At 43.5% G+C, this 17,465-nt stretch overlaps 1 protein-coding gene across 1 annotated transcript in view; it reads right to left on the bottom strand.

Moving 5' to 3' along the window:
* atrnl1a (attractin-like 1a) overlaps positions 1 to 17,465 on the bottom strand; it is a 216,481-nt gene that overhangs the window by 136,002 nt on the left and 63,014 nt on the right. Inside the window, exons 16-20 of the mRNA XM_023394687.2 lie at positions 15,102 to 15,289; positions 11,395 to 11,608; positions 11,086 to 11,277; positions 2,341 to 2,589; positions 1,850 to 1,987 (exon numbers count right to left, since the gene is read on the bottom strand). Of these exons, the coding sequence (XP_023250455.1) occupies positions 1,850 to 1,987; positions 2,341 to 2,589; positions 11,086 to 11,277; positions 11,395 to 11,608; positions 15,102 to 15,289 (981 nt within the window). The remainder of the gene's footprint in view (positions 1 to 1,849; positions 1,988 to 2,340; positions 2,590 to 11,085; positions 11,278 to 11,394; positions 11,609 to 15,101; positions 15,290 to 17,465) is intronic.

Here is a 17,465-nt window from a genome sequence, read left to right as displayed (position 1 = left end):
ACCCCCGGCTCTTCTCACCCCTCCATCTTCTTTACAACCCCATGAGCCAAGGCCTTTTCCTCTCACTGGTAGCGACAAAGCTGTCTCTCTATCATTCAGTACCCTAATCAGCTGCACATCATCGCCCCCCGGCCGCTCAGCCCAAGGTAAATCTACTGGTCCTTTTTATAAAGAGAAATAAAGAGAGGAAGAAGGATGAATGGACTGATGGATGGATGAACGAGGGGGGCGGGGGTTTAAGACGGAAGGTAAATGTGAACGGTAAGGAAGTAGAAGAGGTGAAAATGAAGGGATAGCTGGGAGGAGATGAAGGCAAATGGGAGGCGGATGGGTCGACAGCGCGGAGGCGGCGGGGACCGATGATACGCGTCCGTCTACAAATCCAACTTAACCAGCACGTTACCGCAGAGCAGAGGAAATGGGAAGAGAGGAGAGGAAAGAAGCAAAGGAGAAGGAATTAAACCAAGGAGAGGAGACAAAATGTGGAGAAAGAGGAGAAAATTAAATGAAACAAGTGGTTAGGAGACAAGAGGGAAGGAAACAAGGGAACAGGGAGTAGAGTAGGATCGAGGAGACGAGAGAGGGGGCGATGAGAGGAAAAAGGAAGAAAGGAAAGAAAGGGAAAGGATGGGAAAGGAGATTAAAGAAGATGAAGAGGAAAGGAAAGGAGGGATAAAATAAAGGAAAGGAGGAGAAGAAAGGAGAGATGAAAGAAAGGACAGGATGGAGAAAATATGGTGAGAGCCATAAAAGGAAAGGAGGCATAAAAGATGTGTGAAGAATGGAACGTGGGCAGAGAAGCAGCAGGAAAATGTGACAAGGAGGATGTTAAAGAGAGAATGAGCAAAAAGCCAAATATACAGAGAGACGGGATGGTGTGTGTGTGTGTGTGTGTGTGTGTGTGTGTGTGTGTGTGTGTGTGTGTGCGCAAAGAAAGGCGAAGTGGAAGGGAGAGGCCGTCCTGTACGGAGGCGACGAGAGGCGTGCATCTATCAGCGCCCCCACTCGCCACGAAGCGCCGCCAGGGACGTAGACACCAGTCAACTCAGGAAATAAGAAAATGATTAAGAGCGATTTAATGTCACGCCGCCGTCAAGCCGAAACGCACATCTGTCACAGCGAGACTGATGCTACTGCACCTCCCTCGCACTTCTCCCTCCCTCCCTCGCAGTCCAGCAGTGCCTCACTCATTCATTACACTCTCCCGTCTCTGATGTTTTTTTTCCTCCCGTATCATATACCATCCCGAAACCGAGCCTTTAAATCACACGCTACCCCCCCCCCCCCCCCCCCCCCACCCCCGTTTCTATGATCCGACTCGCACGTATAGAATCTGCTGTTAACAATTTGGACCAAGGGATTTGCTGCGATTAAATCCATATGAAGCAAAACAAAGCGTGGAAAAAGCTGCTGACTGACAGACTCGGAGCAGGAGGAAACTCTCTGAGCGTTTTTTGCCGACCTCTCTGCCATCCATGAGAAAACGACAGGAAGTGGGAGCAGACACTGGAGGAGGCTGTACTTGTACTTCCTGTTTTCTGTAACCAGTGCTCTGCAACCAAAGCCTGGGCTCACGGCTTCTAAACGCTGCCCCCGTCAGGTTGTTTGTGTCTATTACAACGTGGCAGGTGGCTGCTCATGCACCCGTCATGTTTATAAAAGGGAAGACCAGAAGACGACACGTAGATAGAAGCAAAACACGCAGATCACATCTACAGCTTTTCTCTCAACAATTGAAACAGAAAAATTAAACTTGCACAAAAAGAATCAAACAGACGAAACATTGTAGGTGAGACGTTTCGCAGAGAGCAAAAAGAGAAAACCCTCTCTCTGACCCCTTTGCACTCACCGTTGCATTTCCCTCCGTTGATGGGGTCGCCATAGTAACCGGGCATGCAGCTCTGGCAGTGCGTCCCTGCTGTCAGGTTCCCACAGCGCTCGCACACGCTGCCGTTCACACACCTGCTGTGACCATTACACTGACAAGCTGGGAGGATATTAGACACGCACACGCACACGCACACGCACGCACACACACACGCACACACACACACACACACACACACACACACACAGTCAGTTGCCAGTCAAATAGAACAGCATTGCAATAATAATACCTTCAGAAAGGTTATAATGCAAAGTTATAGTTTCAAAGAGGTGTTGATTCAACTTCAGGGTTACAGGCGTAGTGACTCACCTGGCGTATCAAAGGTGCATGTAAAGAAGCGTCACCTGAACGCCACCTCCACCTTTCCGTGACCGGTGATATTTAACATGTAAATGTATTCTGACCCAAAGAGACGTGCTGAACCTTAAACCAGGCGCAGCGGTTCAACTCACCCGGACACTGGATGAAGGCCCAGTTATAGCCTCTGTCAGACGTGCAGAGACTCTGGTCCAGCGCCATGTCCCTGTCTCGCAGTCTGTCCCGGTCCCGTGACCCGGCCCTGGGGTGCGCCGGCTTCAGAGGCCCTCGGTATGAGCCCTCCATGCAAACGCCCTTGCCGGTGTTACTGGGGTCGCCGCACCAACCGCACTCCGCTCTCTCCAGACACTCTGCACACATCCTCAGACCGGAGCAGTTCTGAGCTGGAGGGTGAAGGGTGGGGGCGGTAGTTAGAGAGCGGAATGGAAATACAAACTCGTGTCATTACACTCAAGTATAAAATTAGTTGCGAGACATTTCCCATCTTTTTATAATTGTTCACAGAACCATGAAACAGCCTCTTGACTTCTTCTCTCCCCTGTCAGACCAGCAACAAGAAGCTGTTTGTCAGCTGCATAACCACAAATGTCAGACATTTATAACTCAACTCAAACTATAAACAACTTCATTTGTGTAAAATTCACGGTGTCTTTAATTGTTTAGATCATTGACTAATTAATATTTCTGATTGAATTTTCGAAATATACAATATTTTCTTCTTCTTCTGTGTTTTTATTTTGAAGTGTTGATCCATAAGAAGATATAAAAACCATCTCAGTGTAGTTTTACATCTCCTCTCTCAGGCTTCTCTCTGCAGCTCTAGTAACAACAGGTCGGTGAACCAATCAGAAGAGAGGAGGCTCTGAGCCTCTCTTCTGATTGGCTGACTGTTTTCTGACTGATCCAATAAAAATAAAGCAGATTTCAGGTAAAAACACTCAGAGAAACTGAATCCTGCAAAGGTTTGGATGGTGGGTCCAGGTGGGCGGGGCTTGGTGACTGCTTTGTTGTGACATCACAAAGTTCCAGAAGTCCTGACGGCTGGTTTTAAGGCTCAGTTTCTGAATACAGGCTGTGTGCATTTCTCTGTGGACTGAGGCTTTGATACTTTCACAGTATTAATATAGAAGCTAGAGCTGATCTATAATCACACTACACATGAATATCTATCTTTAGACTGGAAGAGACCTTTAAATGCATTATTCAGGCCTATTTTTTAGTGCATTTTTACTCATTGAAAATATCCTCAACACACATTCAGGCTGAAAACGAAGCTTTAAATAATAAATATGACCATATTGTGTCCTTCACACTGTACTACAGCTAATCCCAACAGCCTCGACCAAAGCGTTAACACAATAAAAACCCTTCAGCGATGTAATCTACCCCCCTCTAATATACTTTGCGTCTCCTGTTTTCACATTTTCTTTGACTTTAAAGAAATTGACTTTCCATGTGGGGAGAAAAAAGCATTTGTATTCATACAGTGGACGTGACATTCAAAAAACGTTTCACTGGTGCAAATTAAAAATGACACTTTTTTTTTTCTTTCCGCCGCATGGCATTCATTCAGTGCTCGTAAAAGAAAAGTAGAATCTCCATCCTGAAGCCGTCTTTTGTGTGGCTGAACGTGGCGGCGAGGAGGCGACGAGGAGGCGACAGGTGACAGGAATAAGAAATCAAGTGTTTTCCTGGAGAAGCCGGCCTTCCAAAGTTAACTTCACAGCTTGTTTCTTTTTCTTTTTTTGAACCCCTCAGTCTTCGCTTTGCTCTCGCTCTCGACATCAAGCCGTCCCCTTCCTGTCATAATAAATTTCAGTCTACAAAGCGAGGGTGGGGAACACACACACACACACACACACACACACTCGCAGAGAGAGAGAGAGAGAGAGAGAGCAGAGACGAGGTAAAGGCTCGGTGGGTACCTCAGCGTGTGTGCGCATGAAAACCAAAAGGTTGAGGGAAGTTATCCGAGGTGTTGTTTCTTAAAGCCCGGCGAGAAGATTCAAACGCGGCATCAAGTCAAATTAGCATTTTTTTTTTTCCCTCTCCACCAGAAGTTTGCATCTCTTTTGAACACGAGACATTTCCGTAAGCCACAGATGTTCTAGCTGAACCTGTATCTCTCTCTCTCTCTCTCTCTCTGTGTCGCTGTTAGCTAGCTGTGCTTGAAATACTCCCCCCTTTTTTCCTCTGAGTGTGTGTTTGCAAGCTCCTCCGTTGCATTATTCAACTGCAGCAATGCTGATTCATTTGTTCTCCCTCCCTCTTTATAATTACAAACTTCTGCTCTCCCTTTCTCAGATTCACTCTTTATCTCCTCTCTGCCACATTTTTTATCCTCCTCTCCTGCATCTTATTTTCTATTTCTATTCACTAAGCTGTCTTCCCCTCTTGCTCTCACTCAGTGCTGCTTTCTTCACCATTATCCTCCTCCCCTCCTCTCCCCCCTTCATTTCCAGCCATTTTGATTTAATTAGATTTTTTTTCTGGATTACTTTAAAACACTTTAGGCATAAATAAAATCACAAAGGATGGAGCTCTTCTACTTTTTCTTCATCTTCTCTCACCGTGCTCTTCCCTCTGGTTTCCTCCCCTCTTCTTTTTCTTTCTCCCTCCCTGACAACTCACTGGATCTCCACTATAGTCACTAGTTCAAAGAGAGGCAGTTCAACAGAATATCCCTAATCCACCACACAGTAGGGATTCCTTTGCTAGAAAAGCACATATTTACATACCCAAGAGCAGACTTTAATATCCAATGAATACACCAGTCCTGTTTATCATTTTTAAAATACGATTCAAATGGAAGGAAATTGGTGGCTGCTCCGTGTAACTCCCACGCTTTTTCTTCCACCAAACCTTCACATTTTAATGGAACTAAATTCTTTGCTTCTCTTTTGATTTAATGGATCCAATTTGCGCCCATTTAGCGGCGGCTAATTTGTGTCCCCGCAGGTCAGGTTTATTAGACTCGCAGCGCCAGCCCACAGTTTGGCTTCACTCATAATGATCGAGTAATGCTCAGCGGGCACTTGCTTAACCCCCCCTCCCCACATCAGTCCTTTTTTTCACCTGATCGGAAACAGTCATATTTCTCCTACACTTGGTGGAACACCTTACTAAGACACTTTACGTTGGTTTTATCTTTAAATTCTCATCCGTCTGTATAAATCTTAATGAGATGATGACTAACGAGGCAAAGAATAACATTTTTCACTCTGTTTGTGGCCCGCTGTACAAAGCAACTTACATATTTTACACTAATATCTCATTTATAAGGTTAAGGAGTTTCAAGACACAGAGGTTACATCATGATTTTAACACACATGAATCTCATAAACACTGAATTCTGGAGAGGTGGTCCGGCTTTGCAAAGCAATTACTTCAGAACAACCGGGAACTTATTTCACAAAGAAACAGGCAAAACGCTGCAGCATCACATTTCACAGAAAGTTTGTTGCTGTATCTCTGCAGGGCTTTCACACGGTTACACTTTTATCACCAATGTGGGAACGACTGAGAGAGAGAGAGAGAGAGAGAGAGACGAGAACACTCACAGCGGACAGTCCTACATGACACTCACACATCACACTTTAAAATATATCCTGCTGCAGATTTAATCTCTGCACACAGACCGCCTCCCCGAACACACATTGCAAGGGGCATTTGCAGCTTTTGACTGCAATTCATTCGAGAAACATGTCAAAATCCGTGAGAGCGAACGGATTGAATAATTCAGGCACCAGCCTGGATGCCACAAATATGATGAAATGGGCCCCTGAGGAGGAAAAAGCAGCTCGTACAGGAGTGAGAGACGGCAGGCAAAAACAAATCCCTGCGTGGACTGAAAACGTGAAGTCCTTAGATGTTCACTTACATAACTGCGGTTTGTGCAAATAATATAATTTAGCTGACATGTTCTCTCTGCCTTAGTGGTCTTCTCTATTTTTAGCAGCATTTCCAATTATCTGGCTTCATCTGTGCTCCACGCACAGAGAAGTAAGAGAGGTTATTGTCTCGTGTAGTCTTGTGGACTCGGGCTAGACGAGGATGAGAGGGAGACGGATGGAAACAGGTGGACGGACACATGTGCCCTGCGGGTTTACAAGGCTCGTGCTGTTAGCTCCAAGCTATCGGGAGAGCAACCGTCCTTTTGGATGGTGCCTGCATTTCCCATGAGGGTGGAGAACACGTTTCTTGATTGAAAAGAAACGAACATGTGATCGTAATCATGCTCCGAAGATGAGAATGTTGACCTTCGGCTATTTTTTCTCCTGTGTGAATATGTGTTGATGTAAAAATAACAACACTGATTTATGTACTTAAACCTGCTCCGATGTTTATGTTCCTGTAATTTCTCTTCCAAAAAAACAAGGGGAAGATTACTCTGACTTCACTGTGTGTGCACAACTCAGCAGCAAAGCAAACACTCTCCTGTGCTCACGACAGGAGGTGAGCGAAGAGGCACAACTGTAATTTAATTTCCATTTATTGCATTTCACTGCAATTAAATTATGAGTTAGGGCCGGGCTAATTTAACATGCGCACGATAGAGAGCTCTGCTTGAACCGCAGACTGATGCGTTTCAGCAGATAGATGTGAAGCCTTGCTCACAGCAATGGCTTAAACAAACAAGTTTAGTCGGTGTACAGAGAGACAAGCACATAATCGCTCTGTTAAGATGATTCGTTGACAATAAAAAAATATACAGTAACAGCTGAGCAGCTGTGGTGGAGAAAATGTGGAAACTGGTTAGTGGGCGGCGTCGTTGTGTGAGGGTGATGCAGCAGAAGGTTTACATGCATCAACACTTCAAAATAAAACACTGAAGAAGAAGAGTAACGTGCTGGTGGTGCAACAGTCGTCCTCTGTGGACCTCAGTCTGCTGAAAGCTGCCGGATCGAAAGTCTCTAAAATATATACCGATATCAACTGAAGCTTTTCATAATCATTATTGGTCAAAGTCGGGGAACAACCATTTCTCTATGTTTTCTAAAACTTCATGTGAATGAGAATGAGCGGAAAAGACACAACTGTAGTAACTAGGTCAAAGCCACGAGTCACACAGAGGTTTAATGCCTTTATATATGTTTCTATTCCACTCTTGTGTTTGTTTCCAGAACCTTCTCCCTGAAATATACGGCTCTGCTGAAATCGGTGTATCAACTGTCGTCACTGACAGAATTTAAACACAACAGATGACACATGTTCTGAGGAACTTGGGCTACCAGAGTTGCAGCAGAGAAGAAGAAAAAAAATGGCTTGTTCCTACTGAGGGAATTCTCATCTTCTCAAGAAGCACAATCGTCTCGGTGCCACATTCTGTTCATCACACCAGGTTTGATATTCGGTGTCCCTGGATAGCTCGTATCATCCGGCTTCATCTTGTGTAATCCATTTGCTCCTACAGTGGTCTGACAGTTAGCATCGCTGCAGCCAGTAGCACACAGATCTGTGAGCACGACATACATAATACATCAAGTGCAGGAGCCATAAGCTGCCTTCTCTTCTCTTCTCCAAGCATGTGAAGCTACAAAACAGCACATATCATGTGGGATAGACAGACACACACACACACACACACACACACAGACACACACACACACACAAACACACACACAAGATTGCCTCAGAGAAAATAAGGCTATTTCTCTGCAGCAAAACCAGTATCAACTAAAACAACATAACAACCATCCAGCCTCCGTTTGTGTGTGTGTGTGTGTGTGTGTGTGTGTGTGTGTGTGTGTGTGTGTGTGTGTGTGTGTGTAATCTAATACACCTGTATATAATCCCATCTTTGTGCTGTGGCAGGGCAGGAAGGTGTTTTAGAGGCAGCAGTTTGTGCTGCTTTTGTTGTGTTGAAATCTTATCAGGTTAAAGTGCTGACTTTTATTTTGGAGGATGTTGGTGGAGGGTTTACCGGACGATTAGTGCAGGACGCTTAAAACCTTTTTATACACAGACCCCAGAGTTTAGGACAACGCAACAAGAGAATGAACCTGAGTTAATTAACTTTGAAAATAAAAAGCAGCAAAATATGGAAATATTATACTCAAATATTATTATACGTTTTATCTAACTATAGCTACAAAACAAAACATGGGACAAGTTTATAAAACATGATGCATCATTACAGATTAAACTACACTTAATTAAACTTAAATTAATCAAACGCTGTGTAATTATCAAATAACATTAATACACTGACAAAAGCCTTTTATTTTTGACAGAACTAGTATTTCTTTTAACATGTAGTAAAAACAATTTTTTACCAAGTATCTGAATGACTGTAATGTTTTTTAAAGTTTCTTTATACATCAGTTTCATCAGCTGTTTTCTTTGTGCAGCTGTGATCACAAACACCGCACTCAGAAATCAAGCTCAAGTCGTGGTCTTTGCAGAACGTAAATTTCCGTTCTTCTGTTTCTGATATTTGGTATTGATTAATTAGCATGATCATAAATACTGTTGAAATATGAACTAGCGTCGGATGATAGATGCAGGATCAATGCCTGAACGTGGGCATCCAATTGTAGCTATTGCTGAAATACACCTCACAAACTACAGAGCCGAGCGATGTTGAGCTGCCAACGTCTAAGAAGGAACATTTATAAACTAATTTACAGCTGCTAATTTCAGCGCGTCAGAGCTGCAGGTACAAGAGCGTTAGGGACCAGATGCTCGAGGCGGAGAGGTGAAAGGCTGGAGAGAGAAAAAAAAGGAAAGAAAACAGCAGTGAGAAGCTCAAAATTGTCACTTAAGCAAAAAGAAAAGTCCATTTTATGAGAGGAAAACATAAAACGACGGCACAATAAGGCTGAGGCTGAAAATAAGCTTCCTTTTGAAGGAGCTCTCAAAACCTCCAAATTTGACTTCTGGGGCGACGCTGAAGCCAATTATTTCAAGAGGTTGTGTTTGAGGAGAGTGTAGTTAGCCTCCAGCTGATAGGAAAAATGGGAATGATACACAAAGCCTTGGGCCAAATTGATCTGATCAAGAAATGACCCACTTCAAATTAGATCCTCAAACAAGCAATGGTTTGTTTTAGTTTTTTTGGTGAAAGCAGCGACCAAAGCAGAGGTCATGAATCCTTCCGCTGCCTGGTTTCCACAACAAGACGTGATTAATCCGAAAAAGCAACGAAGGGAAAGCAGCAGAACAACGTCAAGTATGAAACTTAAGGCGAAGAGTGACGGACTGTAAACGAGCAACGACGCTCTGTCTGGGAATCCGAAAAGCTAAAATGTCATACCTCACATTACACGCCATTTACATCGAACAACAAAGGTAAAAAAAAAAAGGAGCAGAACAAACGCCTCCTACGCATCTTCTGTCACCAAATAAATTCTGATAAGAAGAGGGAGAAGCAGTGGCATTGTGTGAGAAGTGAAGGTAAAAAAACGAAGGAAGGGAAAACAATCTGTGGCTTTGCTAACAGCAGGCTGGAGAGCTGTCTGCACTCGGGGCTGCTGGCACCGGTACGGAATAATAATCACCCGTAACAAACATATACCTGTTCCCTTAACTCCAGACACAAGAACACTGTGACACACCAACTATTTGTCTAACAAAAGACAGAAAACACAGATAAAAAGTTTCGCGTTGAGGGGAAAATCTTTGACAGTTTGAAACATACACAGCTGCAGAATAAAACTGGACTTACACTCAGTATATGGCAATAAATAAGAAAGTCTTTGTTGCCGTTGGATGTTTGTTCGGCTTCTGTCTTTCCTGCCACTGGTTTTCTACCTGGATTTGACTTTCACTTACAAAAATCATTAAAAAGAAATGAACTGCAAACTATTTTTTGACAGTATGAACATCGAAACAAGACCTCGGCCAAACAACAAACACCAGACTTAAGAGAATATGTAAATGATCCGGTTCTGCCCCAGAAGTTAATGGGGGTTCTTCCCTGGCCCATCTAAATCCTAACCTCCTCGGTGCAGGTAATAAGAGACTGCAGCTACTACAGAAACGTTATTTAGGCGGGAAAATCCTTTCATGTGGACCAACAACCAAACGCTTCATAAGTGTCACAGCGGCGTCTGGTTCCACGGTTCATGACAAACGCTCCCGTGCTTCCCACACGGAGAGGCGGCGGCGGCGGCGGCGCTCCACCGTCCCCAGGGAGGCGTTAACATGAGAGGAATGTTAAAAGACAGCGGCGAGGACTTCATATCAAGTCAGCCGTGTGTCATTGCCGATGATCGATTTTTCTGCCGTGTAGCTACAGGAGAGTGTGTGTGTGTGTGTGTGTGTGTGTGTGTGTGTGTGTAAGTGTGACGGAGGCGTAGACCAGACTGCTGATAAGAAAGGGATCAATAGGAGTCTATAATGGCTCCATGTTCACACACACTCGCATCATGAAAGGTATTAATAGGGTATTTCACACCACCTTATCCAGCTGTCTGATCATCTGCCTGTCCCTGCTGCAGAACACATGTATTCTGACTTCTGTGACTTCTTCAAACGAAAAAACAAAAGATAAAGATGATAGATACACATCTAAAATCACATCCCATCATCTTGTTCTTCTAAAATCTCATCTGCTGTCATCACAACTCTTGTGCACTTATAGACTTTTCGGTCCCGAAGGTATTTGATTTTGCTCTTGCAATAGCTGATAGAGTCAGTTTGACTCCCGGGAGTCACCAAGGAAACAGCTGAGCTTCAGCGCTGATGATAAATCAAAGCGCTAAGAGTTTCATGGCTGTGATTAAATACAAAAAGTCACACGAAAACACAGTTTCTACACAAAAGTACAGTGAAGAAAAAAGCGAAATAATCTGTCACTTTCTTGCAAAAATAGAAATAACATAATGTAAAAAAAAATACTTCCTCACAAGTAATAAAAGTTTGGTTCAAAGTCTCACCAGCGCAGTCTTGGGTCTTCCATTCCAGACACTGTCCGTAGGGGAAGGAGATGACGTACGCCGAGGAGTCGACGCAGCGTTGCGCGCTGCCGCACCACATGCACTCCATGGCCTGGCTGGTGCAGTTGGCGCAGGTGGTTCGCAGAGCGCAGGGAGTCTTGCAGGGACGAGCGCTCTGACTCTGCGGGCTCCCTGAGCGATGGGACAGATGGAGCAAAAGGTTATTTATTTAGTTGTTATCAATCATGTAAATGCTGTTTTTCTCATTTTCATTTTCTCTCCTTTTGTGTTTCGCTCGTCCGTCCTCACCGGCGGGTTTCTCGCAGATCAGGCCGTCCGTGGTGGCGGTGCAGGGGTTGGCCTTGAGTCCGGCCACCTGAGCCCGCTCCAGGTAGGCGCAGAAGCCCGAGTCGCTGGGTTCTCCCGGTAACCATCGCAGGCTGGTGTTGGTGAAGGGCGACGCGTCCTCCCACCCCCAGTACGACACGTTGATCTTCCTCAGGCCGACCCACGGAGATAACCTCTGCAGGGGCGGAGAGGAAGAGGGAGTGTGTTAGAGCTTTGTGGCGTTGGGTCTTTGGTTGTATTTCCTCTGAATATTAACAAGGCCAAGCTTCTAAACTGTTGAAAAGTTTTCATCTTTTGTTATGAGTCTGGTGAAGACGGCCACATTAAATGTATCTGGAGCTCCCAGGTCCTACAACAGGGAACCTTTCCCTCCGTGGTTTTTGTGTCTCGTAATTTGTACTGTACAATATCAGCGCACCAAGGTCAGGCAGCCTGAAACCGCTGAGCTCTCATGGCGAGGAAAATCTCAGCCACGATTTGAATATCTTCTTTTCATCCGCAGAATATCCAAACAAAATACACAAGCTCCACTGCAGCACTGTGGAGGTGAGGTCAACCTGAGGGGAACACACACACCACTTTCTAGGCCGATATAGAGGTGGAGAGGAAATTTTAAATCAGCAATAAAGAAAAAGAATCTTAATAAAGCTTGTTTTGCTTCTTGTTTTTTTTTTTTTAAAGGAGGAAAAAGGAAAATAATGAGTCCTAATTGCATGCAGTTCACATGTTCACAGGGACAATGTCCTAGAAACGCTAAAATAAACAAAACACCACAACAGGAACAACACAAAGAGTACTGGAATTAACAGCTGGAGTTCACAGTCTATATGAAGCTGCTGAGAGGACGCCTCCTTTTACCAGGAGGACTGATAACTCTGCACACACACACACACACACACACACACACACACTATGTTGTGTTTTACATGAAAGCGGATCTTAAATCAAACCTTCTTCAAATGACTGTAATGGTTATAAAAGCAGGAGCAGTAATTACAGCGGCTCATTAAGAGCAGCTCAGCGAACATCTGAATTATTTGCTGACAAAACAAGTGTGATGTATTTAATAATGGCACATAATGATGTCGGATAGAAAATCAAACATTTTCCCCAACAGTTGTGATTGTAACACCTGCAAGAAGTTTCTGATCTTTCCACATCACTGTTATTGAAGGATTTTCACGTGCGGCAGCTACGTTTCCCTCCATCGACCGGCGGCTCAGCCGGCGACCTTGTTGATTGATTTTAATGATGAATTAAATTTTTTTAAAGAACGAAAAGTCGATCAACCTGCAAATCACCGGGACAAACTGCTGCCATTTGTCAGCTGAAAAGAAACTGTGGGAAATCTGAGCGATGACGGAGAATCTTTTTTTAAAGATTTAAAGTTAGAATTTACAGAAACGCACTGAGGAGAGAAAGACGAGCTCGTTTCTCTTCTTCTAAATCCATCACCAGTTCTCGGTCTTCACAAAAACTCATCTCCGTCCTGAATGCTTTGTTTTTCTACTAGAAGCAGCTGCTCAAACGACCTGGGATCTCCCTTCAAACCATGCGACTACGACGTCAGAAGTGAAATAATTCTTCCACTTGCGCTCTAGACCAGAGAGAAAATCTAACACAGATTACTGATCATCGTTCCCTTGGTGACACGTTTAACACTCTCCACCTGAGAATCGACGCGGTTGCAAACAACGTGGCTGTTTTCATCCTGCTGCGTGAGGCACTTTTGCGCTGCATGTTTGTCATGAAAGGTGTCGAGTTAAACTTTTACTCTGAAGGATCACGAAGAGCTCGTGAAACCGCATGTCTGTCATCCGTGAGTATCTCTCTTTTAGTCGGCGTCTCCCTTTGAAAACATTTTTATTTTGTTTTTGCTGAGGTGGTAAATGAGAGAGAGAGAGAGAGAGTCACCAGCATTCGTCACCTATAAACATCAAAAAACCAGATTTGAAAAATAAGAAATGACAAAAGAAGAAATGACGTTAACCACATTCTTTCAACAGTCTCCAAATATTTTCTCACATTTTCTCCTGCTGCTGCACATTTCATCAGAAACTCTGTGTGTGTGTGTGTGTGTGTGTGTGTGTGTGTGTGTGTGTGTGTGTGTGTGTGTGTTAGCTTCTCAAATAACATTTTCACCATAAACACAACGAGAGGAGAGGCGATCGATCCGTTCAGCTGACTGACTGTTTCCCGGCTGCCAGCTGTTTTTTTTTTTTTTACAAAGATGAAAAGTGATGAAGCTGATTTCTGCGCCTTCAGGGAGAGCGAATGATTAACACTTTATTTTTTTATTTATTTTATTTTTTGGTGGAATTAAAAATAAATAAATATCCCGGTGAGAAATTTCACTCCTCTACCTGCTGATATCAAAAACTCTGTGGTGCAATTAAAATATTTCTTGACACGTCTTGAGCTGTGATATTAGTCTGAATATTAAATAGCCCATAAAGCCCGATGAGGAGTGCTTTCAAATTTCTCGGCTGTGATTCTTCACATCCTTGATTGGTTGTTGTGATACGTTCATGTTAAATAACTCAATCTTTATGATCCTGAAACCACACATTCCCCCGACATCTAATCATAAGTAACTACGGATTTATGATGCAGAGGTAACGCGTTGTCTTGGCATCTTACGGTAAATCACACTGTCACAGGAGCCGTGTTATGTACATTATGTCATATAATGAACTCCGGGGAGCTGCATATCAATCCGCTCGTCCACATCAATCAGCCACGTGTCACTTCATTCTCTACAGGGAAGATAAAGGCAGCCGAAAGCTGTGATTACACTCGGATACAGTGATTTGATTGGGCCGTACCTACAGGTGTGTGTGTGTGTGGCGTTGCCACAAACGTGGAACTGTAAAGAATTTGCATTAGTTTACCAGCCTGATAACATACAGGCACTTTCCTTATTAAAGGAGAGACTCGTTAACTGTTTTAATACGGCGCTCACAGACCGTATATAGTCAAGGCTTCAGCAGTGAGTCAGTGTGAGTATTTTGAGTATGAAATAATAATATTTAACTTTATTTATATAGCACTTTTCTAAGTGCTTAACAGGAAGAACAGAGGTAAGGTTTCTCTGATACGTTCAAATCCAGGTGTGCGATGACTCACACACTGAATCCAGTTAAATTAAACTAAAATGCGTCTTAAAAAGTGGTTTATGGGTCATTTTAAGAATCTGTTTCAGACAGAGTTACTGGTCGGTTGCTGCAACGCTACTCCAGAGTTGGAGTTGAACTGGGACAGGATCACTTCATGGCCAGTGTGACCAGGAGGAAGGGTTACAGCGACCAATAACTCCTGCAACTCACGTACACGCATGTGAGTATTGTGTTAAAATTGACATTAGTGACATTAGTGTGTGTGACGTCAGGTTTTCTAATGTTTACAAGGTTAAATAATCACCGGTAAACAGTCAGTCAGGACGCTTACATACTACTTCTGCAGCTCTAATTAAATCGGGTGATCTCACCAATCGTGGTTGACGTGTGGTTTTTCTATCTTATATGGACAAGTATGAACAGCCGCAGCAATTTCATAAGCCTGAGTGGAAAATAATGAAAGGCTTTCACCACTGCTGTTAGCACACAGGGATCCTGTCACCTCCTTTAGTTATGAATTAATTCTTTCTTTTTTTTTTTAACACCACCCACCTTATCTTGCAGCTGGTATTTCTGAAGCTCTTCCAGAACAAAATTAACTTGTTTGTCTGTGAGCAAAGATGCAATATTTCCTCCCAGGTTTTTACAGTAGTGCTGGGCGTTATCGTAGCTCTCTCTGCTGGAGTTGATCCTCAGGCAGGCCTCCTCGACATGGTGCCAGCCCTCTCCACACAGCTGGCCTGCACACACACACACACACACACACACACACACACACACACACACACACACACACACACAGAGTTTCAACACCTTCACTGTATCTGTATTAGCATGAATTCACATATAAACACAAGTAAAGACCACAGTGAAAGTCTGGGAGCAACCTTGTCGTCATTTCACGTTCAAGAAAACACGTGTTGTGTGTGTGTGTGTGTGTGTGCGTGTGTGTGTGTGAAGAGACGAGTTTGCTAAAGTGGAGACACCGTCACGATGCTGCAGCACACTGCTAATGTTATCATGCTAATATCTTCATAGTTTTACTACACTTGCACAAAACACTTAAGTTGACAGTTTCTCCTTAGTTGAGGAAAATGTTTTTGCAGCAGTGAAAGAGATTTTACAGCAGTAAAAATGTACTGTTTCCATGGAGACAGTTGATTTGCTGCACTAAACTGCGCTGCCAGAATCAGCAGACATATCTCTCGTTAATGAGGTTTACACATGATCTTGTCGGACCGTATTTAGAGGCTGATGTAACCGTTGATATACGATGTTGTTTTTTGATCTGAGAGCACATTCCTGCTTCGTTCCGACCCGATCGCCGCACGGAGAAAAGCGATTATCTGTAATGACGGAGGGGTTCTATTAACAAAGCGTGAGTAAGGCCGGCAGACGGCTCACCCATAAAGACTCGTACGTGCACTCCCCGTTCTCATCGGGGTCACTCGGTAGCGTCTCGCGGGGGGACGCTGCTGTAGTTGGGAGGCCGTTCAATTTGCCAGGATGAAAGGGGAAGGAAAAGTTATTCTGCCTCCACTGAGCGCTGGTGTTTATTTAGGACTCCAGGACTGATTACATTCACAGGCCCATAATAGCTTCCATCACCAAGCTTTTAATGCGACATAAAAGAAAATACCTGCTTTCTTTATTTATTTTTTCCCTCCCAACCACTGTGTGATAGAAATGAGCAATAATCAACCAAAAAATGAGGAGGAGGAGGAGAAAGACGGATGAAGGGGGAATAGTAGAAAGTAGAAAAATAAATAGACAGATTAGGTTACGGTCTTTGTGTGAAAGCAGAGATAAACACGTCAGGCCATTTAGAATAATTAGTCATAACATGGTGTCTAAAGAAAAGGCCACAGCTGCCACGGCGGCGGAGCTGCTCAGTTCATTTCAGCCTCACTGTTCCTGCACATGTATCTTCACAGGAAAACACAGGAGCCTCGTCTCTTGCCTTATCACACTAATGGACTGTGAAACCCACAAAGAGATATTCATTTCATCTGTGCAGCCGACGACTCACAGCGATTTTTGAGCTGAACCATCGACTCAACTGTACAGAACGGGAAAGTAGAGAAACTTTATGTTCTTATGATTTACACGAGGCGTGGGTGATCTCGATACAGTCCAGCCCAGATATTGTGATATATGATGTAGGTGTAAACGATTTTATTTACCACATATGGTGGGAAATATCGTGATATTTGATATTATCGAACATTGTCCCAAATCCGATTTACATAGAAAACAGAAGCTCAGTGTTTATTTTTTAACTCCTCTTCAAATCAATGAGGTTTAAAAAGAAAAACTGAGGAAAAATTGTCGTCTCTAACTTCCCAGCTGTCGAGAATAAACAAGATATACTGGGAGACTCTGTACTCAAGTTCATAAACAGCAGGAAATGAATCAGAAAAAAATAAAATATCATATCAATAATATCAACGATCAACAGAAATATCTAAGACGTACAAGCTGTTTTCAGTATTTGTTTTGACACATATGGATGTCGACAGGACTTGGATAATACATGAAGTGTGCAGGGCTTATGGCGGCACCCCCTGCATATCACTAAATTATAATCCTACAATATTGTAGATTTATTTTTAACAGCTGCGAAGCGGGCGACGAGTCAGGAAGCAGTTCTGAAGTTTTAATCTGCAGAATACAGTGATTACTCCGCGATAGGATCGCAGCTCAGATTTGGGTCAAACTGGTTTTTTGGTTTTGGTTTTTACAGATCTAGGTTACAAACAACCTAATGAATAAATTGTATTAAATGTAGAAGCATCTGAAAAATGTTGTGGTAACAGAATTGTGCTCAGTTTTAGACGTGCAGTAGTTTAGAACAACTAGTTAACAAAACCACATTTTCTTGGATTATACTGCAGTTGTCCATGTTCGTACTACCTC

This window comes from Seriola lalandi, unplaced genomic scaffold (genome assembly GCF_002814215.2).
Source record: "Seriola lalandi dorsalis isolate HSWRI2012SDOR001 ecotype SW California unplaced genomic scaffold, Sedor1 jcf7180002054952, whole genome shotgun sequence".
NCBI lineage: Eukaryota > Metazoa > Chordata > Actinopteri > Carangiformes > Carangidae > Seriola > Seriola lalandi.
Note: the sequence above shows the minus strand (reverse complement) of the source record. Positions and strands in the feature narration are given on the sequence as shown.